This window comes from Petromyzon marinus, chromosome 37 (genome assembly GCF_048934315.1).
Source record: "Petromyzon marinus isolate PM22_M1 ecotype Great Lakes invasive population chromosome 37, UKy_Petmar_22M1.pri1.0, whole genome shotgun sequence".
Classification (NCBI taxonomy): domain Eukaryota; kingdom Metazoa; phylum Chordata; class Hyperoartia; order Petromyzontiformes; family Petromyzontidae; genus Petromyzon; species Petromyzon marinus.
This window is the reverse complement of record NC_133703.1, coordinates 17,963,709-17,982,280: the sequence shown is the minus strand read 5'-3', so window position 1 is coordinate 17,982,280 and position 18,572 is coordinate 17,963,709. Positions and strand designations below refer to the sequence as shown.

Below are 18,572 nucleotides of genomic sequence, written 5' to 3'. Positions count from 1 at the left end.
GCTGGTTCGCCTGAAAAACCCTGCCAACCCGGCTCCTTCGTACAAAACGAACGTCGTAACGATCCTAACTATCGCGTCAAATCCAACCGCAGGAAACCGCGAATCTCGGCGTTGTCTCGGCGTTCGGCTTAAACGAAGGAAGAGAAGCCGGCCACCGGAGGCCGCGTGCCGGGCCCCAACCCGTTCGCTGACGCCGACACGAAGAGCCCGACGAGCGGGCTGGCGGCGCCGCTCCCCGGGCCGCCGCCACCGCCGCCCCCGCCACCGGCAGGGCCGTTGGAAGAGGCCGTGGCCGATGAGACGTACATGCCGTGCTGCGGGTGGTGCGGGTGGTGCTGGGGGTGGTGGTGCGGGTGGTGGTGGGGGTGGTGGTGGTGGGGCAGAGAGGGGGTGAGGGCCGGCGGGGTGCGTTCGCCCGACTCGGAGTGCTCCGCGTCGGCCAGGTAGGGCCCGCACGGCTGCGGCGATCGCGACAGCCCTTTGGGCTGGCGTCGCCACGAGCTGTAGTAGCCCGGCTCGCTCATGTAGTGGTTGACGAATGAGTGGGAGTTGCACTTGACCGGGTCCGAGCCGAAGTCGTCCTCCTCGCTCGCCTGCCGCACGAACGGCACGCAGGCAGCAGAGATGTGGGTCAGCGTTTTTTAAATTTTATTTTCGTTTTGGTCGTAGTCTGGTTGACGTCAACGATGACCCGTGTGGCATGTCAGTCATAGACTCAGTCTGTGACCTTCATGGAGTGGTTCTCTAAGTCCGGTCGGCTAAAGCGGCCAATCGGTGAACTCAGTAAATATTATTATAAACACAGAGCCAATCACCACGTCCAGTCTTCCTCAGTGTACCGCGGTCTCGAATGACGTTTGTAAATAATCTGCGACTGCATCTTCATTCAGACTCGTTCATTTTATGTTATCAAAGTCGGTCACGCTTTGGACTTTGGTGGGCAGATGATGGTGTTGATGATGATGGTGTTGATGATGATGGTGGTGATGATGATGGTGGTGATGATGATGGTGGTGGTAGTAGTGCTGAGTCGTCGTCATCATCTGCCTGATGGTTTTCATCTGCTCACAGTCATCGTTCACTACAAGGAAAAACACCTTCACCGATTCATATATCCGTGCCCACTTTTGTTCACAAACTTAACCCTGCAAAAAGGGAGACCTAATGAGGTGGGCTGGGTTGTCTCAGAGATCATGGCACTGAGACTCTGGGTTCAAATCCAGGTTTTAACCGAGTTCTCGAGTGTAACGAGTGGCCGGTCTCAGCCCGGTCACCAGTGGCTGTGGAAAGAACCACTTTCCTACCGTGGGATTTAATTCTAAGCTTAATTTGGATAAAGTCCAGCTGTGAGAATTAATAAATGTTGACTTTCAAATAAAGAGCTTTACCTCTGTATATAGCAGATCAGGGGGGAAAGCACTGACGCCTACTAAATGGACCATTAAATTTTGATTTAAAGCTTTCGTGACTGCAGTAATTCATATTCTTAGCTCTTTCGGTAAAGTCACGTTGAAGGGAAACAATAAAATAATAAAATATATAAAACATTATTTTTTTTGTTTCCCTTCAACGTGACTTTACCGAAAGAGCTAAGAATATATATGGACCATTGTTCAATTGAAGGGATCTTAGAGGTGGGTTCTTTGATAGCCACTTCTGTGGGCCGTTCTCGAACACAAACGGTCACACTGCACAGAGAGAGTTCTGAATGGATTATTCATCTTGTGACACGACACTGGGGGACACAAGTGGCATGCCATTGGAACACGAGACAAAAATATCCCACGAAACCACGTAATAACAATAATTATAATAATAAATGACTTATTTATCCAGGAAAGCCATACTGAGAGTTGTAAAACTTTTTTCAGGAGGGTTCTCCGTTGGGTTTTTAAAGATGTTTTCAGCCAATTAATGATGAGTTGTGTTTATCATACAAGTGGGAGGAAACCGGAGCGCCAGGAGAAAACCCATGCCTGGCGCAAGGGCGCAACGCTCGATCCCCACATAGATGGTAACAGATGTCCGATTGCCGTGGCGCCTCCTCCTCGTCGCCCATGGGAAGGGAGTTTCACGGTAACATCTGTGCTGCGGTAATCCACCAACCCTCACGTGGCCCTCTTAGCATTGGGACGCCCAGGGTCGGCCTCTCCCTGTGGTTGTGGAAACGCGGCAGGGCGGGCGAGCGTCTGACCTCTGACTCGGAGAGCTCGGAGGGCTTCTCGGTGAGGCTGCTGCTCTCCGCCGCCGTCACCTCGTACTTGGCGGTGAGGTCCTCGTCGGAGTAGCGCAGCGTGCCGGGCGAGGGGCGCGGAGGGGAGCTGTCAAAACAAAAAAACGCCGTTTCATTGCCATTCAGCTCCTCAACCGAGTACCTTTCGTCGACATCATCATAAGCCATTCTCAATCCGCACAGGGTTCACCTGACGACATTGAATATCACAGCGGTGAAGACACGACGGCGGTGATGAGGATGGGGCGGTGGTGCCCCAGTGGTTGCCATTGGACCTGGTGCAAGGAATGAAATGGACCCCCCCCACCACTGTCCAATTTTTCCCCACTCCTCTTCATAGCCCGACTTCCCACTTCTGGCTCCTCCGACCCGTGGGGAACGGTGCAGTCGCACCGCCTGCACACTCAATGGACATGACGCTACTGCCCAACCATTCTCCATCCGCTGCTCATTCAAGGCCTTTCCATGCTTTCGCCATCTCCGGCAGCAGCGCCGTGCAGCTCCATGAAGCAGTATCACCATCAGCCGTGCCATGATCGATCCACTGCTGCCCCCCCCCCCCCCCCCCAGCGGGAGAGCGGACGGTGCGGGCGGCCCGTCGTACCGTGCGTAGGTGCCATTGCGCTTGTAGAGGGCGGTCTTGACGGACAGGCGGCGGTTGTTGAGCTCCAGCGTGGTGAAGCCGCCCTCCAGGCTCGTGATCTCCTCGTTGGCGCCCGCGCGCGGCGTGCTGCCTACGGCACACGCAGCACAGACACGAGCGGTCACCGCCGCGGCGGTGTCACCATCAACCGGTCAGGCTACGACTGGCACGGCACGGTTTTGGTGATATTCAGATGCCAGTAAAAGAGGGTTGGTGCCCCCACCTAAATAAATATATTTACTTGGAATTTTTTTTAAAAATGGCTAATTTAAGTTCATTTATAAATTGTTTGGCATCTTAAATTGATTCTGAGAGCACCGATTAAAAATGTGTGGCATGCGATTTGGATGGGGTCAGCCCCACTCCTCCGCTCCTCCTGCCCTCCCTCCCCACTTCTCATGCCCTCCCCACTCCTCCACACTCCTCCCCACTGCTCTGCTCCTTCTGCCCTCCCCACTCCTCCGGTCCTCCTGCCCTCCCTACTCCTCCCCACTCCCCCACACTCCTCCACACTCCCCCACACTCCTCCACACTCAGGCGCGCTCCTCCACACTCCTCCCCACTGCTCCCCACTCCACCCTGCCTGCAGACGCCTCCCCACTCCTCTCCACTCCTCCATACCCCCCCCCCCCCCACGAACACTCCTCTCCACTCCCTCCCACTGCTCCCCACCACCGTCGCGGCCCACCACAGCATCGCCACCGCCCCACATCAGCCTTTAAAGGTGGTGCCCAACCTGACGTTTTTCTACATCCAATTCCAAGGGAAGCTGCCCCATCGCCATCGCGGCCGTGACCGCGCCAACTCACTGGAGTCGGACTTGCGCGAGTACTTCTGGTTCTGGCCGCGGATGATGAGCACGAAGACGAGGAGGAGGATGAGGATGAGGCTGGTCAGCGCCACCACCACCAGGAACCACCACTCCTCGTAGAACGCCGCTCCCATTTGCGCTGCGGCGCACGCGGTTCAAGTGAATTTGACGCAAGCGACACGCGAACCCCGGCCGGAGCCGGACTCCGGCTAGCTGACTTAAAGCGATTAACCACGTCGGGGAGGGGGGGGTGATGGCGGGGAGAGAGAGGTGGGGGGGGGGTTGTGGGCGGAGCTTTGGGCAGCGGTGTTTCGCAAAAGTGATGTCCAATTGCAAAAGCAGCGCCTCGAAGCTACGGTGGAAATCCACCCCACTCGCAACGCGCGGTGGCGCGGCGACTTGAGGGCATGGAGCTAGCTCTAAGTCGCGCTGATGCGACGACGCATGCAAAAACATACCGCCGCACGATGCGATACGAACGTGTTGCATGGAGCGTGTAAACGCAATGACATCTCTGGATGGGGGGGGAGCGGTCGACACGAAGGTTACGGAGTACCTAAATGAACGGATGTCTTGTAAACACGGAACATTCTGCACGTGCGCCGTGCGGCTGCGGCGGGCAAGGCCCATAGTTTTCTCTTCACAAGCGGCCGCAAAAATTCAGTGTGGTGGTGGAACCTCCTCCTTACTTTAGGGGGGGCACAGAGCACTTTCAAAAACCTTCGCAGGGCCTCGCATTTGCACACGCTCGCGTAACACCGCTGTCGCCGCTAAACATTAGCGTATTTTTATCAATTAGTTCAAATATTTCACCCTTTAAAATCCCTTGCGATGGAATGTCTCCCTCACAAGGGAGTCCAGGGTGTCGACTGATGCGCGCATAATTAGGTTTCGCCTTCACATCAGCGCTAATGGAAGAAACTCAGGGCTGTCGCCAGGGTCAAATCACTCCCCTCCAGTACCCGATTATTACGACTCGGATGCAGTGACGATAGGTAGCCCTTGTAAGGTCACCCTTGCAAAAGAGGTGATGTTGTTCCGCGTGTCTCAATGGGTTTATTTAATCTTCTGATTAAATAACGGATGCAAACAAACGATGTGGTGATGGGCCCCGTGTCAAATGAACCGGTAGGTTCCTCACTTCGGGAGTAACTTATTGAATAAACGCGTGGGAACGAAAAAGGGACGGACGCGAGCCCCTAGTCGGGCCATGACGACGTACCGGAGACCGACGGGGAGGGAACGCTGGGGGCGCCGAAGCCCAGTGCATTGTGGGCGATGACGCGAAAGTCGTAGCTGATGCCGCGGCGGAGCGTGTCGATGCTGAGGGCGGCGGAGCGAGCGTCGCCCGGAACGTCTCGCACCACCATGTCCCACAAGCCCTCGTCTGGGAGGGGGGCACAACGACACCGGGTCGCCACCGCCGTCAACGCCACCATCACCACCACCACCACGATCACAACCACCGCCACCCCCAACACCGCCACACCACCACCTCCGTCACACCACCATCACCACTGCGACACTACCACCACGTCACCATAACCACCACCTCCGCTAAACCATCATCACCACCACCACACCACCACCACCGCCACCACCACACCACCACCAACACACTACCACAACCGCCACACTGCCAATACCACAACACCTCCCACCATTACCATCACCGTGACCACTCCACAGCCTGGAACTCCCTTTTTCCAAACCATCCGAGCTGTCACCTCCCTGCCCCTGTTCCAGCCTCCTAATCTCCAGCCTCCTAATCTCAAACCCCCTCTTCACCTTGTGACGGCGACCATTCCACAGGAGGGTTTTTGAGCCAGGCCTAGTGAAGGACGTATCAGGGGCTTTCCTCTTGTGTATGTTATGTGACTCCTCCACCAGACACAGTTACAATAATGATGATCTGTGCTTTGGACAGAGCTGCCTTCCTTCATGCCGGGGCATCTCAGTGCAATGTACACGCGATAAGCGACTCGCATCACATCTCATGTCAACACATTTCAATGGGCACCCCAAGCGGCAGCTATCCCTGTGCGGCACAAGGTGGACTCAGCACCTGGCCTGCAAGCGGGCATTAGTCTTCTGCGAGCAGTGGGGCGATAATCGCTGCTATGTGATCCCGACTGAGTGGTTCGCGGTGTCGCTTTAGAATGTATGTACGCCGAACTTCTTTCACACCGAACGTAGCCAACCGTGCTAATCGGAGGTGCAGGGGAAATGACAACAAGCTAAAGGCAAAAAATTAAATGTAAGCAAATGTGGCTAAATTGTGACTGCAACGTCACCGCTCTGCACGCCACCGCCGCCGCCCCTGCCGCCCGGCGCTGCGATCGCCTTCGTCGTACCAGACGCGCGGGTCTCGACGACGTATCCGGTGATGGGGCTGTCGCCCGGCTCTCCCGCGGTCCAGTGCACCACGATGGAGCCGCCCGACCGCGTCACCGACGGCTCCCCCGGTGGGCCAGGAGCACCTGCGCACACAGCCCCACAGCGCCCGCTCAGCGCCGCCGCATTTCCCACCCCCCCCCCCCCACCTTCTTGTAGCTGCGCTGCTCCCAACACCGCCGCTGCATTTCATTACAATCGCTTGAGAGACAAACCCGGGAAGCATCGCGTGTGGTCCGGGCTGTTTGCGCCGCGGTCCTAGGGGCCCGCTGGAAGGTTTAATGCCTCTTGTATTTAGCGAGGTTATTACTTACACGAGCTTGGGAGGGAATTTACAAAGTGATTGAGTGAGTGGGTGAGTGAATGGGTAGGTGAACGGGTGGTTAAGTGAGTGGGTGAGTTAGTGGGTGGGTGGGTAAGTGGGTGAATAAACAGGTGAGTGGGTTGGCAATTGTGAGTGGGTAGATGAGCGAGTGAGTGGGTGAGCTAGTGGGTGGGTAAGTGGGTGGATAAACGAGGGAGTGGTTGGTAGCAGCGGCGACGTTGGACGCGCGAGCCTGTGGTGTGAGCACGAGGTCAAATGAACGAACGAACGAGAGCCCCGACCTTTCCCGGGCCCCGTGGTGACGTTGCCGTCCACCTCCGGGCCGTAGGTGAACGTGCGAGCCCTGACGCGGAAGTGGTAGGTGACGCCCTCCACCAGGTCCTTCACCTTGAGCCAGCGCGGGCCCTCGCCCCGAATCTCCACCGTCACGATCTTGCTGACGCCTGCGTGCACGGGCCCACGCCCCAAGCGGGTGTTCACACACGCACATACCGAACCAGGTTTTAGTTTAAGGCTGAGCAGACCTATCGGAGGTCCACGACCGGTTCAGACGTTCAGCAACTGACGTTGGCCGTGAGCGGGAATCGAACTCAAGGCGCCGGGGTTCGGAGCGCAGCACGGAGCCCAAACCACCTACGCTTCTGCTTCCCACACACATAGATAAGCGGCCATACTACGCGACATCCTCTGTGGTTTCTATCCATTTCACTGAATGCGTGAGTTTCCTCCGTTGTGGATTATAAACACGACTCGTCATTAATTGTCAGCAAACATCTTAACGTAAAAACCCAATGCAGCAGCAGCAGCAGGATCCTCCTGAAAAAGAGTGCTATGACTTGGCGTGGCTCTCCTAGATACATAAGTCAGTAATACGAGGGCCGAAGGGGAAGGCCGGAGAGGGAGGCCGATGGGAGAGGCCGGTGGGAGAGGCCGATAGGGGGAGGCGGTGGGGGGAGGCCGGTGAGGGAGGCCGACGGGAGGAGGTGGTGGGGGGAGGCCGGTGAGGGAGGCCGACGGGGGGAGGCGGGCCGCACCGTCGATGGGCGTGCTAGGCTCGTAGACGAGGCGGTAGCCGTCGATGATACCGTTGGGAGCGGCCGGGTCGGCCCAGGACACGTTCACCGACGACGTCGTCACCTCGGAGAAGCTCAGGGCTCCTGGGGCCGAGGGGGCTGCTCGCCACGCAGGGGGCGAGGAGGGGGGTAGGGGGGACACGAGCAGGTGATGGAGAGTTTGGTCATTTGTAAACAATTTTGTGGGTTGGGCCACGTAACGATCAGGCCACATTTATGTCGTAAGACCCTCCACGATGCGACGCGGCCGAACGTCACGCAGTGGCACAAGCGTCGATTATGATCGTTCCAGCTCGCTCGTCGGTGAGTTGTGCAGCACGCTTATCTACGATTCACAGGGGTTGCCGTCGTGCCGATGGGCACGTTCGTCAGCGCGTGTATCTGCGCGCGTCTCTGCTGGCCATCGCGCTTGCCAACATCGTCGCCGCCGTTCCACGCGTGCCGTGCCGTACCGGCGGAGTCGGTCCACGCGGAGAGCGGGGCGCTGCGGGGCCCGTCGCCGGCGGCGTTGAACGCGGCGATGGCGAGCGCGTACTCCGTGTAGCCGCTCAGCCGGCGCAGCTTGATGCTCGTCTCCGGGAGGAAGAGCGTCTTGACGCGCTGCGACGCGTTCCCCCGCGCCGTCTCCCAGAAGTACGCCTGCGCGGGGTCCGCACGGCGCAACCCCGTTAGGTTCCCACGGGCACGGGAGCCGTTCAGGCATCTCTCACCAACGAAGTTAGCCGTGACGGGACCTGGACCCCCACCCCCCCCCCCCCCAAGGTGGGCGGGTTCACGTTGCAGACTGCTAACCACCGCTCCGCCCCACTTACGATTTTCTGGCGAAGGGTTAAACGAGGCAGAGGAGACGGACGTGGGCTCTGCGGAGGACTTAATCTCACACCGGAACAGGCACACCACATCAAGTATCCTCATCATCACTAGCATCATTGGCCATGGTGAATCCACTACTGGACGAAAGGCTCCTCAAGCCACAGCCATCTCCCATGGTCCTGCGATGTAACGATCAACGCAGCGCCTAGGACGCGTTCCGTTCCTCGGCCGCCGCTTTGTCAGGATTCCTGACCGTGTTCCACCATGACACGGCTGTGGCCGCTTGTCACAAGACTCCTTCAGTGTGCCAGCCACCCAGAAACTGTTCAGTGAGAGACTAAGCTCTGGCGCTGTGTGCATCCTCAGCACTGTGGGACCGCCCGCGGGCCTCTCTGCGTGTGCGCGTCACCTTGTAGCCCTGGATGTCCCCGTTCTGCTTGTCCTGCGGTGGAGGCTCCCAGCTCAGCTCCAGTTGAGTGGCCGTGGACCCTACCACCTGCACATTCTGCGGGGGTGCCGTCGGCACTGTGGGATCGTGAATAAGGCGATCGTTCAATCAGAACAAGGAAGGAACGATACAGTGACAGAGTGCATAGTTCTCGGTTGTACAGAGCGCTAAAGGTGCAGCCCTGCGATTGCTTGCTAACGCGACTGAGTAATTTGTGAGTCATTTGCGAGCAATCGAATGCGGCGGCACGTGGCGTCTCACTGTTACCGCGGCGCCCACAGTATTAACCGGGGCGGCCGCGTGGTCCGAACCGCGAATCTCTGCGACAAAGCGGCGGGACTAGGCGCCGCCCGGCCGCGTCGCTGCCGCGGCGGAGCCTCTTACCGGCCTCCCCGACGAACACCTCGTAGGGCGGGCTGGGCGGGCCGTCACCCATCACGTTGTAGCCCGTGACCCGGACTTCGTAGCGAAGGTACTTGGTGAGGTCTGGGCAACACCGGGGAGAGCGCGCGGGAGAGAGGGACGGAGGGAGGAAGACACGGCAGAGAGGGACGGAAGGACGGATTAGCAGAGGGAGAGATGAACAGAAGAACAGAGCGGCCGAGGGAGAGAGGAAGAGAGGGAGAGAGGGACGGAGGAAGAGAGTAGCAGAGGGAGAGAGGAACAGAGGGACAGAGAGCAAGAGGGACAGAGTGACAGAGGGAGAGAGTGACAGAGGGAGAGAGCGATGGAGGGAGAGAGGAACAGAGGGACAGAGTGGCAGAGGAAGAGAGTGACAGAGGGAGAGAGGGATGGAGGGAGAGAGGAACAGAGGGACAGAGCGGCAGAGGGACAGAGTGGCAGAGGGAGAGAGTGACAGAGGGAGAGAGTGGCAGAGGGACAGAGGGACGGAGGAGGAGAGGTTCCGCACGTTAGGGCTGGCGTCGTGGAAAACCGGCGTTAACGTCGTCAGCGAGTTTTGTTTGGGTCGCAATCTCAGTCTCGGCTAAAATTATTTCGCAAAATGAAGAGCGGCGGAAACGCAATGGGGGAAGAGAGGAGAAGTATGGAAGATCGACAGGTGTGCCCTTACTCTCCAGCTCGTGCTGCGTTGACGAGGAATCGTTGAGCGTGTGAACGAGGTATCGCGCTGCACACACACACACACACACGTGCGCGGACGCGTGTGTGCACACACACACACACGGCACATGTATTAGGACGCAGAGGCGGCAGCGGTAGCAACATCAGCAAGTGTCAGAGCCTCACTGAGCCTCAAGTCTCTTTTTGCAGAAGGGTCCTGCAACGTTTTCGCAGTTAGCAAGCGATGCTGCTGCTGCTGCTGTGATCCCAACGGAGTAATTTGCATTTAGTTTCTTTCAGCATTGGCCGATACCGGTTACATGGAATTTTCTTATTTTCAACGCGATTTTTACTGCACACAAAAACGAAGGCCCGCAGCAGAACGTTGGGTGACACAAAACAACTGTACGCGAATATCTACCAGGCCTATGTACCTGACGCGTTCTGATTGATAGGGGGGGAAACCCATGCGCAACAGAGGGAAAGAATACAACAACAGCAACGGCCGCCATTCGCCACGGAGTGGCGGTGACATCACCATAGCGCTTGTGCCAGACTAGGTGGACTTTGAGGCCACGTGAAAGCGTCGCGAGGTTCGCTCACAGCAGGTCAAGAGATCCACACACGCGCAGACACTCGCTCGCACGCTCTCAGGGGGAGAACACACAAACTCCACGCAGAGAGACGCCCGAGTCGGGAATCGAACCCAGGTTATTTTCGCCGCGAGGCGTGAACGGTCACGGCCAGCGCGGGGCCGAACCCTCTGACAAGCCGGCCCTTGCCGGCGCGTCGCCGCGGTCACTCACGCGTCAGCTCGGCGGCGGCGACGGCGGCGGTGTCGCGGGCCCTGCGGCCGCCAGGGGGCAGCCGTGGCGGCGCGTCGTACAGCTGCAGCGGCCGGTAGTGCACGCGGAAGCCCAGCAGGATCCCGTTCACCGACTCTTCCGGGGGCGCCTGCAGAGGACACAACAGCAGCCTCGCTCAGCCTGAACCCACTCGACCGCTCACAGTCGTGGTTTCGATCCCGATCCTGACGCCCGTGGTCGCGTGGATTTTTCTCCGGGTCCTCCGGTTTTTCCCTCCACATTTAGAAACCTGCGTTTAAGATTATTTGGCTGCTATAAATTTCCACACAATAAGCCATTTCGATGAGCTATCATATGTGGCCAGGTCACTTCTGAAAAATAGCTCAGTTGGGCTTACCTGGTAAAATAGAACTCGTAATAGTAGCAATAGTAATAATAAAGATACAAATGATAATGTTTCCCAGCAGGGGGAGATGTTGCTATATGGGATCCCAATTGAGTCATTTTTTACTTTTTTTGTTATTTGGCAAATTTGGAGTGTGAATTTCTGGCACGCGATAGCCTCCTCGTTACGAATTGCGTCACGGGATCCTTTAACATCCACTGCGAATGAAAGCGTGCGTCGTATTCCATGGTTAATACAGCCGCGGTGTTTACCAGGGCAGCCTGCCAGATTTCAACCACGGACGTCTGTTACAAGCGGCAAACTGGGTCGTGCCACGGTCCCAAGGAGGGCGGAGAGACGTTGAGAGACAGTCAGACGAACACGTGGAGTAGAGAATAATCGCTGGTAGGTGACATCACATTCACTGTGACGCAGGGTCAAAGGGCATGGGCAGCCGTCAGGATGAACGTGCGTGTTTGTAAATTGTCCCTTCTGCTCTGGTTTGTGTCTCCATCATGAGGGCAACAGCCCTTTAACCAACGTTGCCGGTTTTCAATCGGGCGAGTCCCTCACAGCAATAAGTAATATTTAAAAAAACTTTTTAAAAAACACGCTTTTATGAAATGTACTAGTACTGGAAGAACTCCACGACTCCAGGAAGTGGCCTCGAAGCTTGCAATAACGTAAGCGACCGTGGCCAATTACAGCCAACGTCAGTTGACAGTGGACAATTAGACCCGAGCCGAAACAAAGCATATAAAAAATAATGTTTAAAAATATATATTTTTCATTTTTTATGATCGAATATAGTCTTGTCATCAGTATGACATAATTATACCAAGTTTGCAGGGATACCACATTGGGAAGTGGGTTAAAATTGAGTTACAAGATTTGAGGATACAACGACGACAACGACAACAGACAGAGTGAGTTAATAGAAAGCGTGTAAAACAATGTTCAGCTGAAATTCCATTGACGTTGGACGATCTTGATGCGGGTTATGGCGCCCACTCTATTACAGACGGATGGACGGATGGCCAGCGATGGACAGAGCTAATGCATGCATGCTTTCAACCTTAAGTTGTAAGAACGATATAGAGAGAAAGAGATAGAGTAAGAGAGAGAGAGAGTAAGAGTATGGCAGAGTGCACCCACCTTCCATCGGACGAGCACGGAGGTGGTGGTGTGTGGCGTGATGGACACGATCACAGGGGCCTCGCTGGGCACTGCGATGACAAAGGTCATTCACTCACTCGCTGTTTGGTCACTCAGTGGTAACTCACCCGCTGGTCGGTCACTCACTGTTCACTCACTGGTCACTCACCCGCTGGTCTGTCAATCACTGGTTACTCACCGGTCAGTCACTCACTAGTCACTAACCCGCTGGTCTGTCACTCAGTGGTCACTCACCCGCTGGTCGGTCACTCACTGTTCACTCACTGGTCACTCACTCGCTGGGTCTGTCACTCACTGGTTACTCACCGGTCAGTCACTCACTAGTCACTAACCCGCTGGTCTGTCACTCAGTGGTCACTCACCCGCTGGTCGGTCACTCACCGTTCACTCACTGGTCGCTCACTCGCTGGTTGGTCACTCACTCGCTGGTCTGTCACTCAATGGTCACTCACTAGGCCCTCACTCGCCAGCGGGTCACTCGCGATCGCAGACAAACTCCGGGGCAGGAGGAGGAGGGCCGAGTGGCGACGCTGCGTGGCCAGCGGCCCCACTCACCGGCCTGCAGCGTGGTGACGGCCTCCGACTCGGGGCTGAAGTCGCTGTCCCCGACGTCGTTGGTGGCCATGAGGCGGAACGCGTAGGAGGTAAAGGGCCTGAGTCTGTGGGCCACGGACGCAGGCGGCCCTCGTCACAACTCCGCGCCCTGAAACTACGAGCCACCTCAGCCGTAGTGTTCACGTTTCTTGTTCCCCCTTGACCAGGGGTTGGCTCTTTAAGGACTGTTTCGTGACGCTATTTACGTGCATTGTGGCTCTTGAAATATTTAGTTTTTTTATCGAATTTGAAAAAAATGCCTCTTCTTGTTATGTTGGTTGCCGATCCCTGCCCATGACACAGCTGACCGACATATCTAGAAGGTGAAGACTGCATCTTCCCTCAAGCAAGCAATTCGCAACTACCCTGAGAGACGGCAAGAACAGCACGTGGACAATAGAACGTACACAGGTTAAAAACATCAGCTTGATGTTTAACAAAAGTAACTTGGCCTCGGGCAGGACACAACACAAGGGGTGACGGCTGGGGGGGGGGGGGTCAAGAATCCTGACAGAGAGGCAGCCCAGAAAAGGAACGCCTCCAAGGAGACATCCAAATCCGGAGATGGAGCGACACGATCCGTCGCGGACGCGCTCGGTGGATCGCTCGTCACAGGACCGTGTGGGTTGGCGACCAATCAGGGAGTACTTTGATCGGCCAGCGGCAGAATCGTCATTGCGAACGACGGCGACGAGGGCAGTGGCGTCGTACGGCACGCGGTCGCGAGCCGCTGGACAGGAGGGCTACCTGTCGATGACGACAGAGCGAGGAGGGCTACCTGTCGATGACGACAGAGCGAGGAGGGCTACCTGTCGATGACGACAGAGCGCGGGGGGCTACCTGTCGATGACGACAGAGCGAGGAGGGCTACCTGTCGATGACGACACAGCGGCAGAGTGAGGAGGCCTACCTGTTGATGACGTGCTCGGTGGCGTTGTGCGCCACGGGCGTGTGGTGCGTGTCCCAGCGGCCCAGCGGGACCTCGCGCCCCTGCACGGTGTAGTAGCGTGTGGGCGCCAGCCCGTCGCTGCCCGGCACCCATGTGAGCAGCACGCTGCGCGCCCACACGCCGCTCTGAGGCACCTCGGGGCGGCCCGGAGGCTCAGCCCGTTCTATACAACGGACAGAGACAAAGGTCCCCCGTATAGCCTTTAACGGACTGCAGGGGCAATGGCAAGTACGGTTATCGAGCACCTGTAAAGTCGGACACCGCGTGCTGTGCGTGGTGTGCGTTGCGTGCTGTACTACGCTGTGCTGTGCGGTGCGTGCGCCGTGTGTGGTGCTACGCTGCGCCGTGTGTGTTGCGCGGCGCGAGCACCTCTGCGCTGCGTGGTGATGAGCGTGAGCTCGGCGGGAAGGCCCCAGCCCTTGCGCGTTCGCGCCGTGACTCGGAAGGCGTAGAGAGCCTCGGGCCGCAGGCCTGTGAGGCGCAGCTGACGCTCCGAGGGGTCCAGCTCCTGCACCGTCTCCACGCTGGAGCCGTTGACGCGGTAGCCCACTCGGTAGCCTGTGCCGGGACGCGCACGCGCCCGGCGGGACGGGCGCCGTCAGTGAGCCGTTACGAGAGGCCACCGCGGCGACGGCTGAGCGGGCGCCGCCACCGACCGCGGCTACAGCCGGCTTCTCGGGCGCCCGCGTTCAAACGGGGTGAAGGAGTAGAAGATAATGGGCAAAGGGGCAGGCCTGCAATTGCTCACTCGCAATCACCGCTGGCAGAAGGGCCTCCGCCAGCGGGAGCTCGAGAGAACATTCCACGAATGGGATCCACGGGCTGGATCACTGAAATCCAACGGTCCTTCGCAGAGGCCACGGAACTTCACAATCGCCTCGATATCCACGCCTAACGACTCCACGCGCGCGGTTGTACGTGTGGCCCCATTTTCGATCTCCACAGAGAATCGAGAGCTGGCTGCCCGAGAGACTCATACCCGCTCCCTGTGAATGAAATTGCATGCAAGCCGCATGCACGGCGCGATGTTCCGCACATGGCTGCCGTGCGTGCGCAGGTGTGGAGCGGCGGCGTAGTGGTCGGCGTGCCGCACTACAAACTCGGCGACCTGATGACCGTTTCCGGCCACAGATGACCTCACCGGTCAGAGACATCTAAACCGGTCCTGCATCTACCCCCCCCCCCCCGTGCATTGAGCAGCACGGTGACGTGTGGCCAAACAAACCCCATGACCAACAAAGGAGTGGTCCTGAGTTCAGCTGATCCCTAGCCAAGGACATGAAGATATGAACCAGCCCTGGGCATCCCCTAGGTTGAGTTAGCCTCAAATCAGTACCTTGTGCCATGTGGAAACATCAGCACTGGGGTGGCAAAGGCGATCAAGACTTAGCACTCTCCACACCACTTGGCAAGTGTCTCTCTGTGTGCGTGCGTGTGTGCAAGCGCGAGCCTCACCCAGGATGATGCCGTTGGGCTCCGTGGGCGGCTGCCACACCAGGCGGGCCGACACGCGGCTCACCTCGGGGAAGAGGATGCCCACCGGGGGGCCTGGCACTGCAGGCCGACAGACAAGAGACACGTGACGACTGTCCCTGTGCGTCACAAGGTGTACCTCGGCACCTGGAACTGCAAACTGGCATTTGTCTGCTGCCAGTAAAGAGGGAGATTCCACACTTTTATGACGGAGATTAAAGCTATCTAAAGGACATACACAGTTTACTGTTTACGTCCCTACGGTGTACATAGGGAACAACTAGGACGTTAACCTTCCAATTGCGATTCACTCGCTCTCCCGCTGAGCCACGGGGCCGGTATGATGGGGTTCCCACGCCGATTGAACCCTACGGGCCGAGGGCGAGAGACGCTGCGGCGCTGCGGTCGGCGATAACGGCGGCATCGACAAAAGAAACAAACGTCGTTGGGCACGTTGTTGTTGGGAACGTCGTCGGGAACGTTGTTGGGAACATCACTCGGAACGTCATTGTTCGGAACGTCGTTGTTGGGAATCTCGTCGGGAACGTCATTGGGAACGTCGTGCGGGCGGTGCGCGGCGTACCGTCATCCAGCGTGCGGTGCACGAGCGGCGGGGAGCTGGGCTGGCCGTCGCCGATGCGCGTGAAGGCCTGGACGCGCACCTCGTACAGCGTGTACTTGAGCAGCTGAGCCAGCGCGGCCGACAGCGTCGCGTTCCCGCGCACCACCACGACGCCCTGCGACTCGCGGCCCTCGGGCCAGGCCCAGCCGCGGTCGCGGTCGCTCTCGCGCTCCGACGCCACTTCCTGGTACAGGACCTGCGATGGTGGCAGCGTGCGACGCGCACGGGCGCGACGGTGAGGGAGCGAGCGTGTTTGTTTGTCGTTACGCCCCGGCTTCATCCCCGCTCCCCCTTCCGATATTAGGAAGCCGCTGGAGCAATGTAATTTTTCAGCCACTTATTTGTGCTTCTTTTGTTGTCCTTCCCCCACACCTCCGATTGGCACGGTTGGTACGTACGATGCGAAGGAAGTTCAACATACACACACACACGGCGCCGACTTCTCACCTTGTAGCCCAGGATGAGGCCGTTCTGCTCGGCTTCGGGGACGGGGCCCCAGCTCACGGTGATGCTCGTGGGGGTCGTGGCATTCGCGGTCACGGCAACGGGCCCCGCCGACGGCACTGCAAGTGCAGCCGAGGGGACACCGTGTCATCATCATCATTAGCAATGATCTAACAACTGCTGGATGAAGGCCTTCCCGATGCCATCGGCAGCAATTTGGTATTAATTCGGTCGGCTGCCCCACGCAACGCTGGAGGAGGGGGAGCAGGCAGGAGGGGGAAGGAGGAGGGAGGGGGGCGGAGGGAGGAGGAAGGGAGGGAAAAGGAGGCTCACCTGACTCGCGCGTGCGACCCCTAACCTCGGGGCTCCATGGCCCCGGACCGATGGAGTTGAAGGCCTGCATCTGGAGGCGGTACTCGCTCCACTCCTCCAGGCCCTCCAGGGTCACCTCCCTCTCCAGCCGGTCTGCCACCACTGTGAAGAGCGCCGGCTCCGCACCGCCGCCGGCACCGCCGCCGGCACCGCCGCTCTCCGCCTCTCCGTGCGAGCCCAGCACCCCGGCCCACGGCTCGGCATCGCCGGGCCGGGCGGCCGTAGACAGCGGGCCCCATGGCGGCACGCCGAGCCTCGTGTAGCGGACGCGGTAGCCCACGGACTCCGGCAGGGCGTTGTACTCCAACTCGGGCAGGGGCTGTGCAGGCGTCCGGGGTCAGAGGGAGACACGGCGAGTTGCGAGCACAGCGGCCGTTAGTTCAGTCAGCGTCTCTCGTATCCCGAGTCACAGTTTTAGTCTGATCGAGGACACCCTGTGGAACACTCGTCGAGGCTTAGGCTGTAGGTTTCGTTCAGTCAATTCACTTAGTGCGATGCATTGTACATTTTTGGGTTAGGACACGAGAATGATCTGGCCAATTTGTTCGACATAGTCAAACAAATAAAATGTGTTACGTGCACAAGCGTGCAACGTGCCAATTATCACACTGCTTCACCTCGCTGGTGAGGTGAAGAACAATTCACACAACCGCGTTCAGTGATTAGACGCTGCGAAGTTTTCACTTGAAGCTGCTTCAAGTATCTTCAGGTCAAACTTTTGTCCGCTCTTAGTTATCAGTGCAACGAGGCGTGGGCATGGTGTGGGCGTAGCGTGGGTGCGGTGTGGGCGCGGTGTGGGCAAGGTTGTGGGCGGGGCGTGGGCGCGGTGTGGGCAAGGTTGTGAGTGCGGTGTGGGCGTGGTGTGCCCCCGGTTGCACGGGCAAGGCCGCCCCCCAGCACGCACCACCCAGCGCAGCCACAGGCTGGTCTCGCTGGCGGTGCGCACGGTCAGGTTGGCCGGCGCCAGGTCCGGCGGGGACTGCAGCGTCTGCATGGTGCGCGACGGGAGGCTCGCCGGGCTGGAGCCCACGATGTTCGTCTGCTTCATCCGGAATCTGCGGCACGCGGTGGTCGCGTCGGACAAAAGCAACAGAAGCAACAAAAAACAAATTAACCAGGTGCGGCGGTTGACCAATTCAGGGGCTATGGTATTTATTTTCCAGTGTACTACCGAGCCGCGCCAGCGCTGGCTTCACCCATCACCACCTCGTGCACCGTGCCACTGGCAGGTGCTCGCTAACGACTATTGCCCCGCAGCCCCCCGTACGGCTCCACTGAGGTGGCGGTGGGACAGGGGGACCGTTGTGTTTGCAGGGCGAGCGGACGACCTGTAGTGGGTGAAGGGGGTGAGGTTGGGGATCTCCAGGGAGCGCGCGTCCGGCTCGTTGTCCAGCTCGTAGAGGCGCAGCCACTCCTCGCTGTCGCCCACCACGCCCACCTGCACAGCGGGCAGCGACCGTCAGACTTGCCGCAGGCGCTGCTGCGGCGGCGTCGTCGCGTCGCGCCCTGCGAGGACGCGGCGGGCGCAGCGACGCGACGTTGCAAGCGCCAGCAGAGCCTGGCGAGGTTGCCGAGTGCGCGGGCCGTGCAGAGCGCGTCTCAGAGCGACCGCCCGTCGAGGCGCTCGGCACAAGCGAGGGGCAACGTCGAGGGAGGCGGTGTGAAGACTGCAGCGGTGAAGGGGGAGTGAACAAGTCTCGAGGGACGAGGGAACGACACCGCACCAGATGGAGCCATCAAAAAAGCTGGTAAGTTAGGCGGGGGGGGGGGAGCAACTTGCCCCGGGGGCCTCACACAAAGGAGGGGCTCCCGCAGTGGGTCTGGCTCTTTTGCCACAGGAGCCTTCAGCTGCCAGCCTGCAGGGGCCTCTGGGTGGCCCTGAATGTAAGGGGGGACCAAAGTGTGTGGACAGGGGGAGGGGTGGGTTTGGAGTGCAGAGGCTCGAGCGA

General features: G+C 58.6%; 1 protein-coding gene across 4 annotated transcripts in view; it reads right to left on the bottom strand.

Moving 5' to 3' along the window:
- Window positions 1–18,572, bottom strand: part of SDK2 (sidekick cell adhesion molecule 2) — a 305,833-nt gene continuing 287,261 nt past the window's right edge. For all 4 annotated transcript variants that reach the window (XM_032966896.2, XM_032966897.2, XM_076072379.1 and 1 more), the window contains 23 exons: window positions 17,952–18,061; window positions 17,528–17,678; window positions 16,585–16,942; window positions 16,255–16,370; window positions 15,769–16,003; window positions 15,168–15,266; window positions 14,082–14,270; window positions 13,674–13,875; window positions 12,725–12,828; window positions 12,149–12,219; window positions 10,609–10,756; window positions 9,813–9,869; window positions 9,125–9,226; window positions 8,702–8,817; window positions 7,932–8,118; window positions 7,441–7,578; window positions 6,688–6,849; window positions 6,042–6,167; window positions 4,910–5,074; window positions 3,686–3,826; window positions 2,838–2,967; window positions 2,195–2,321; window positions 1–593 (listed from right to left, as the gene is read on the bottom strand). In XM_032966896.2, the coding sequence (XP_032822787.2) occupies window positions 129–593; window positions 2,195–2,321; window positions 2,838–2,967; window positions 3,686–3,826; window positions 4,910–5,074; window positions 6,042–6,167; window positions 6,688–6,849; window positions 7,441–7,578; window positions 7,932–8,118; window positions 8,702–8,817; window positions 9,125–9,226; window positions 9,813–9,869; window positions 10,609–10,756; window positions 12,149–12,219; window positions 12,725–12,828; window positions 13,674–13,875; window positions 14,082–14,270; window positions 15,168–15,266; window positions 15,769–16,003; window positions 16,255–16,370; window positions 16,585–16,942; window positions 17,528–17,678; window positions 17,952–18,061 (3,699 nt within the window). In that variant the 3' untranslated portion in view covers window positions 1–128. The remainder of the gene's footprint in view (window positions 594–2,194; window positions 2,322–2,837; window positions 2,968–3,685; window positions 3,827–4,909; window positions 5,075–6,041; window positions 6,168–6,687; window positions 6,850–7,440; window positions 7,579–7,931; window positions 8,119–8,701; window positions 8,818–9,124; window positions 9,227–9,812; window positions 9,870–10,608; window positions 10,757–12,148; window positions 12,220–12,724; window positions 12,829–13,673; window positions 13,876–14,081; window positions 14,271–15,167; window positions 15,267–15,768; window positions 16,004–16,254; window positions 16,371–16,584; window positions 16,943–17,527; window positions 17,679–17,951; window positions 18,062–18,572) is intronic.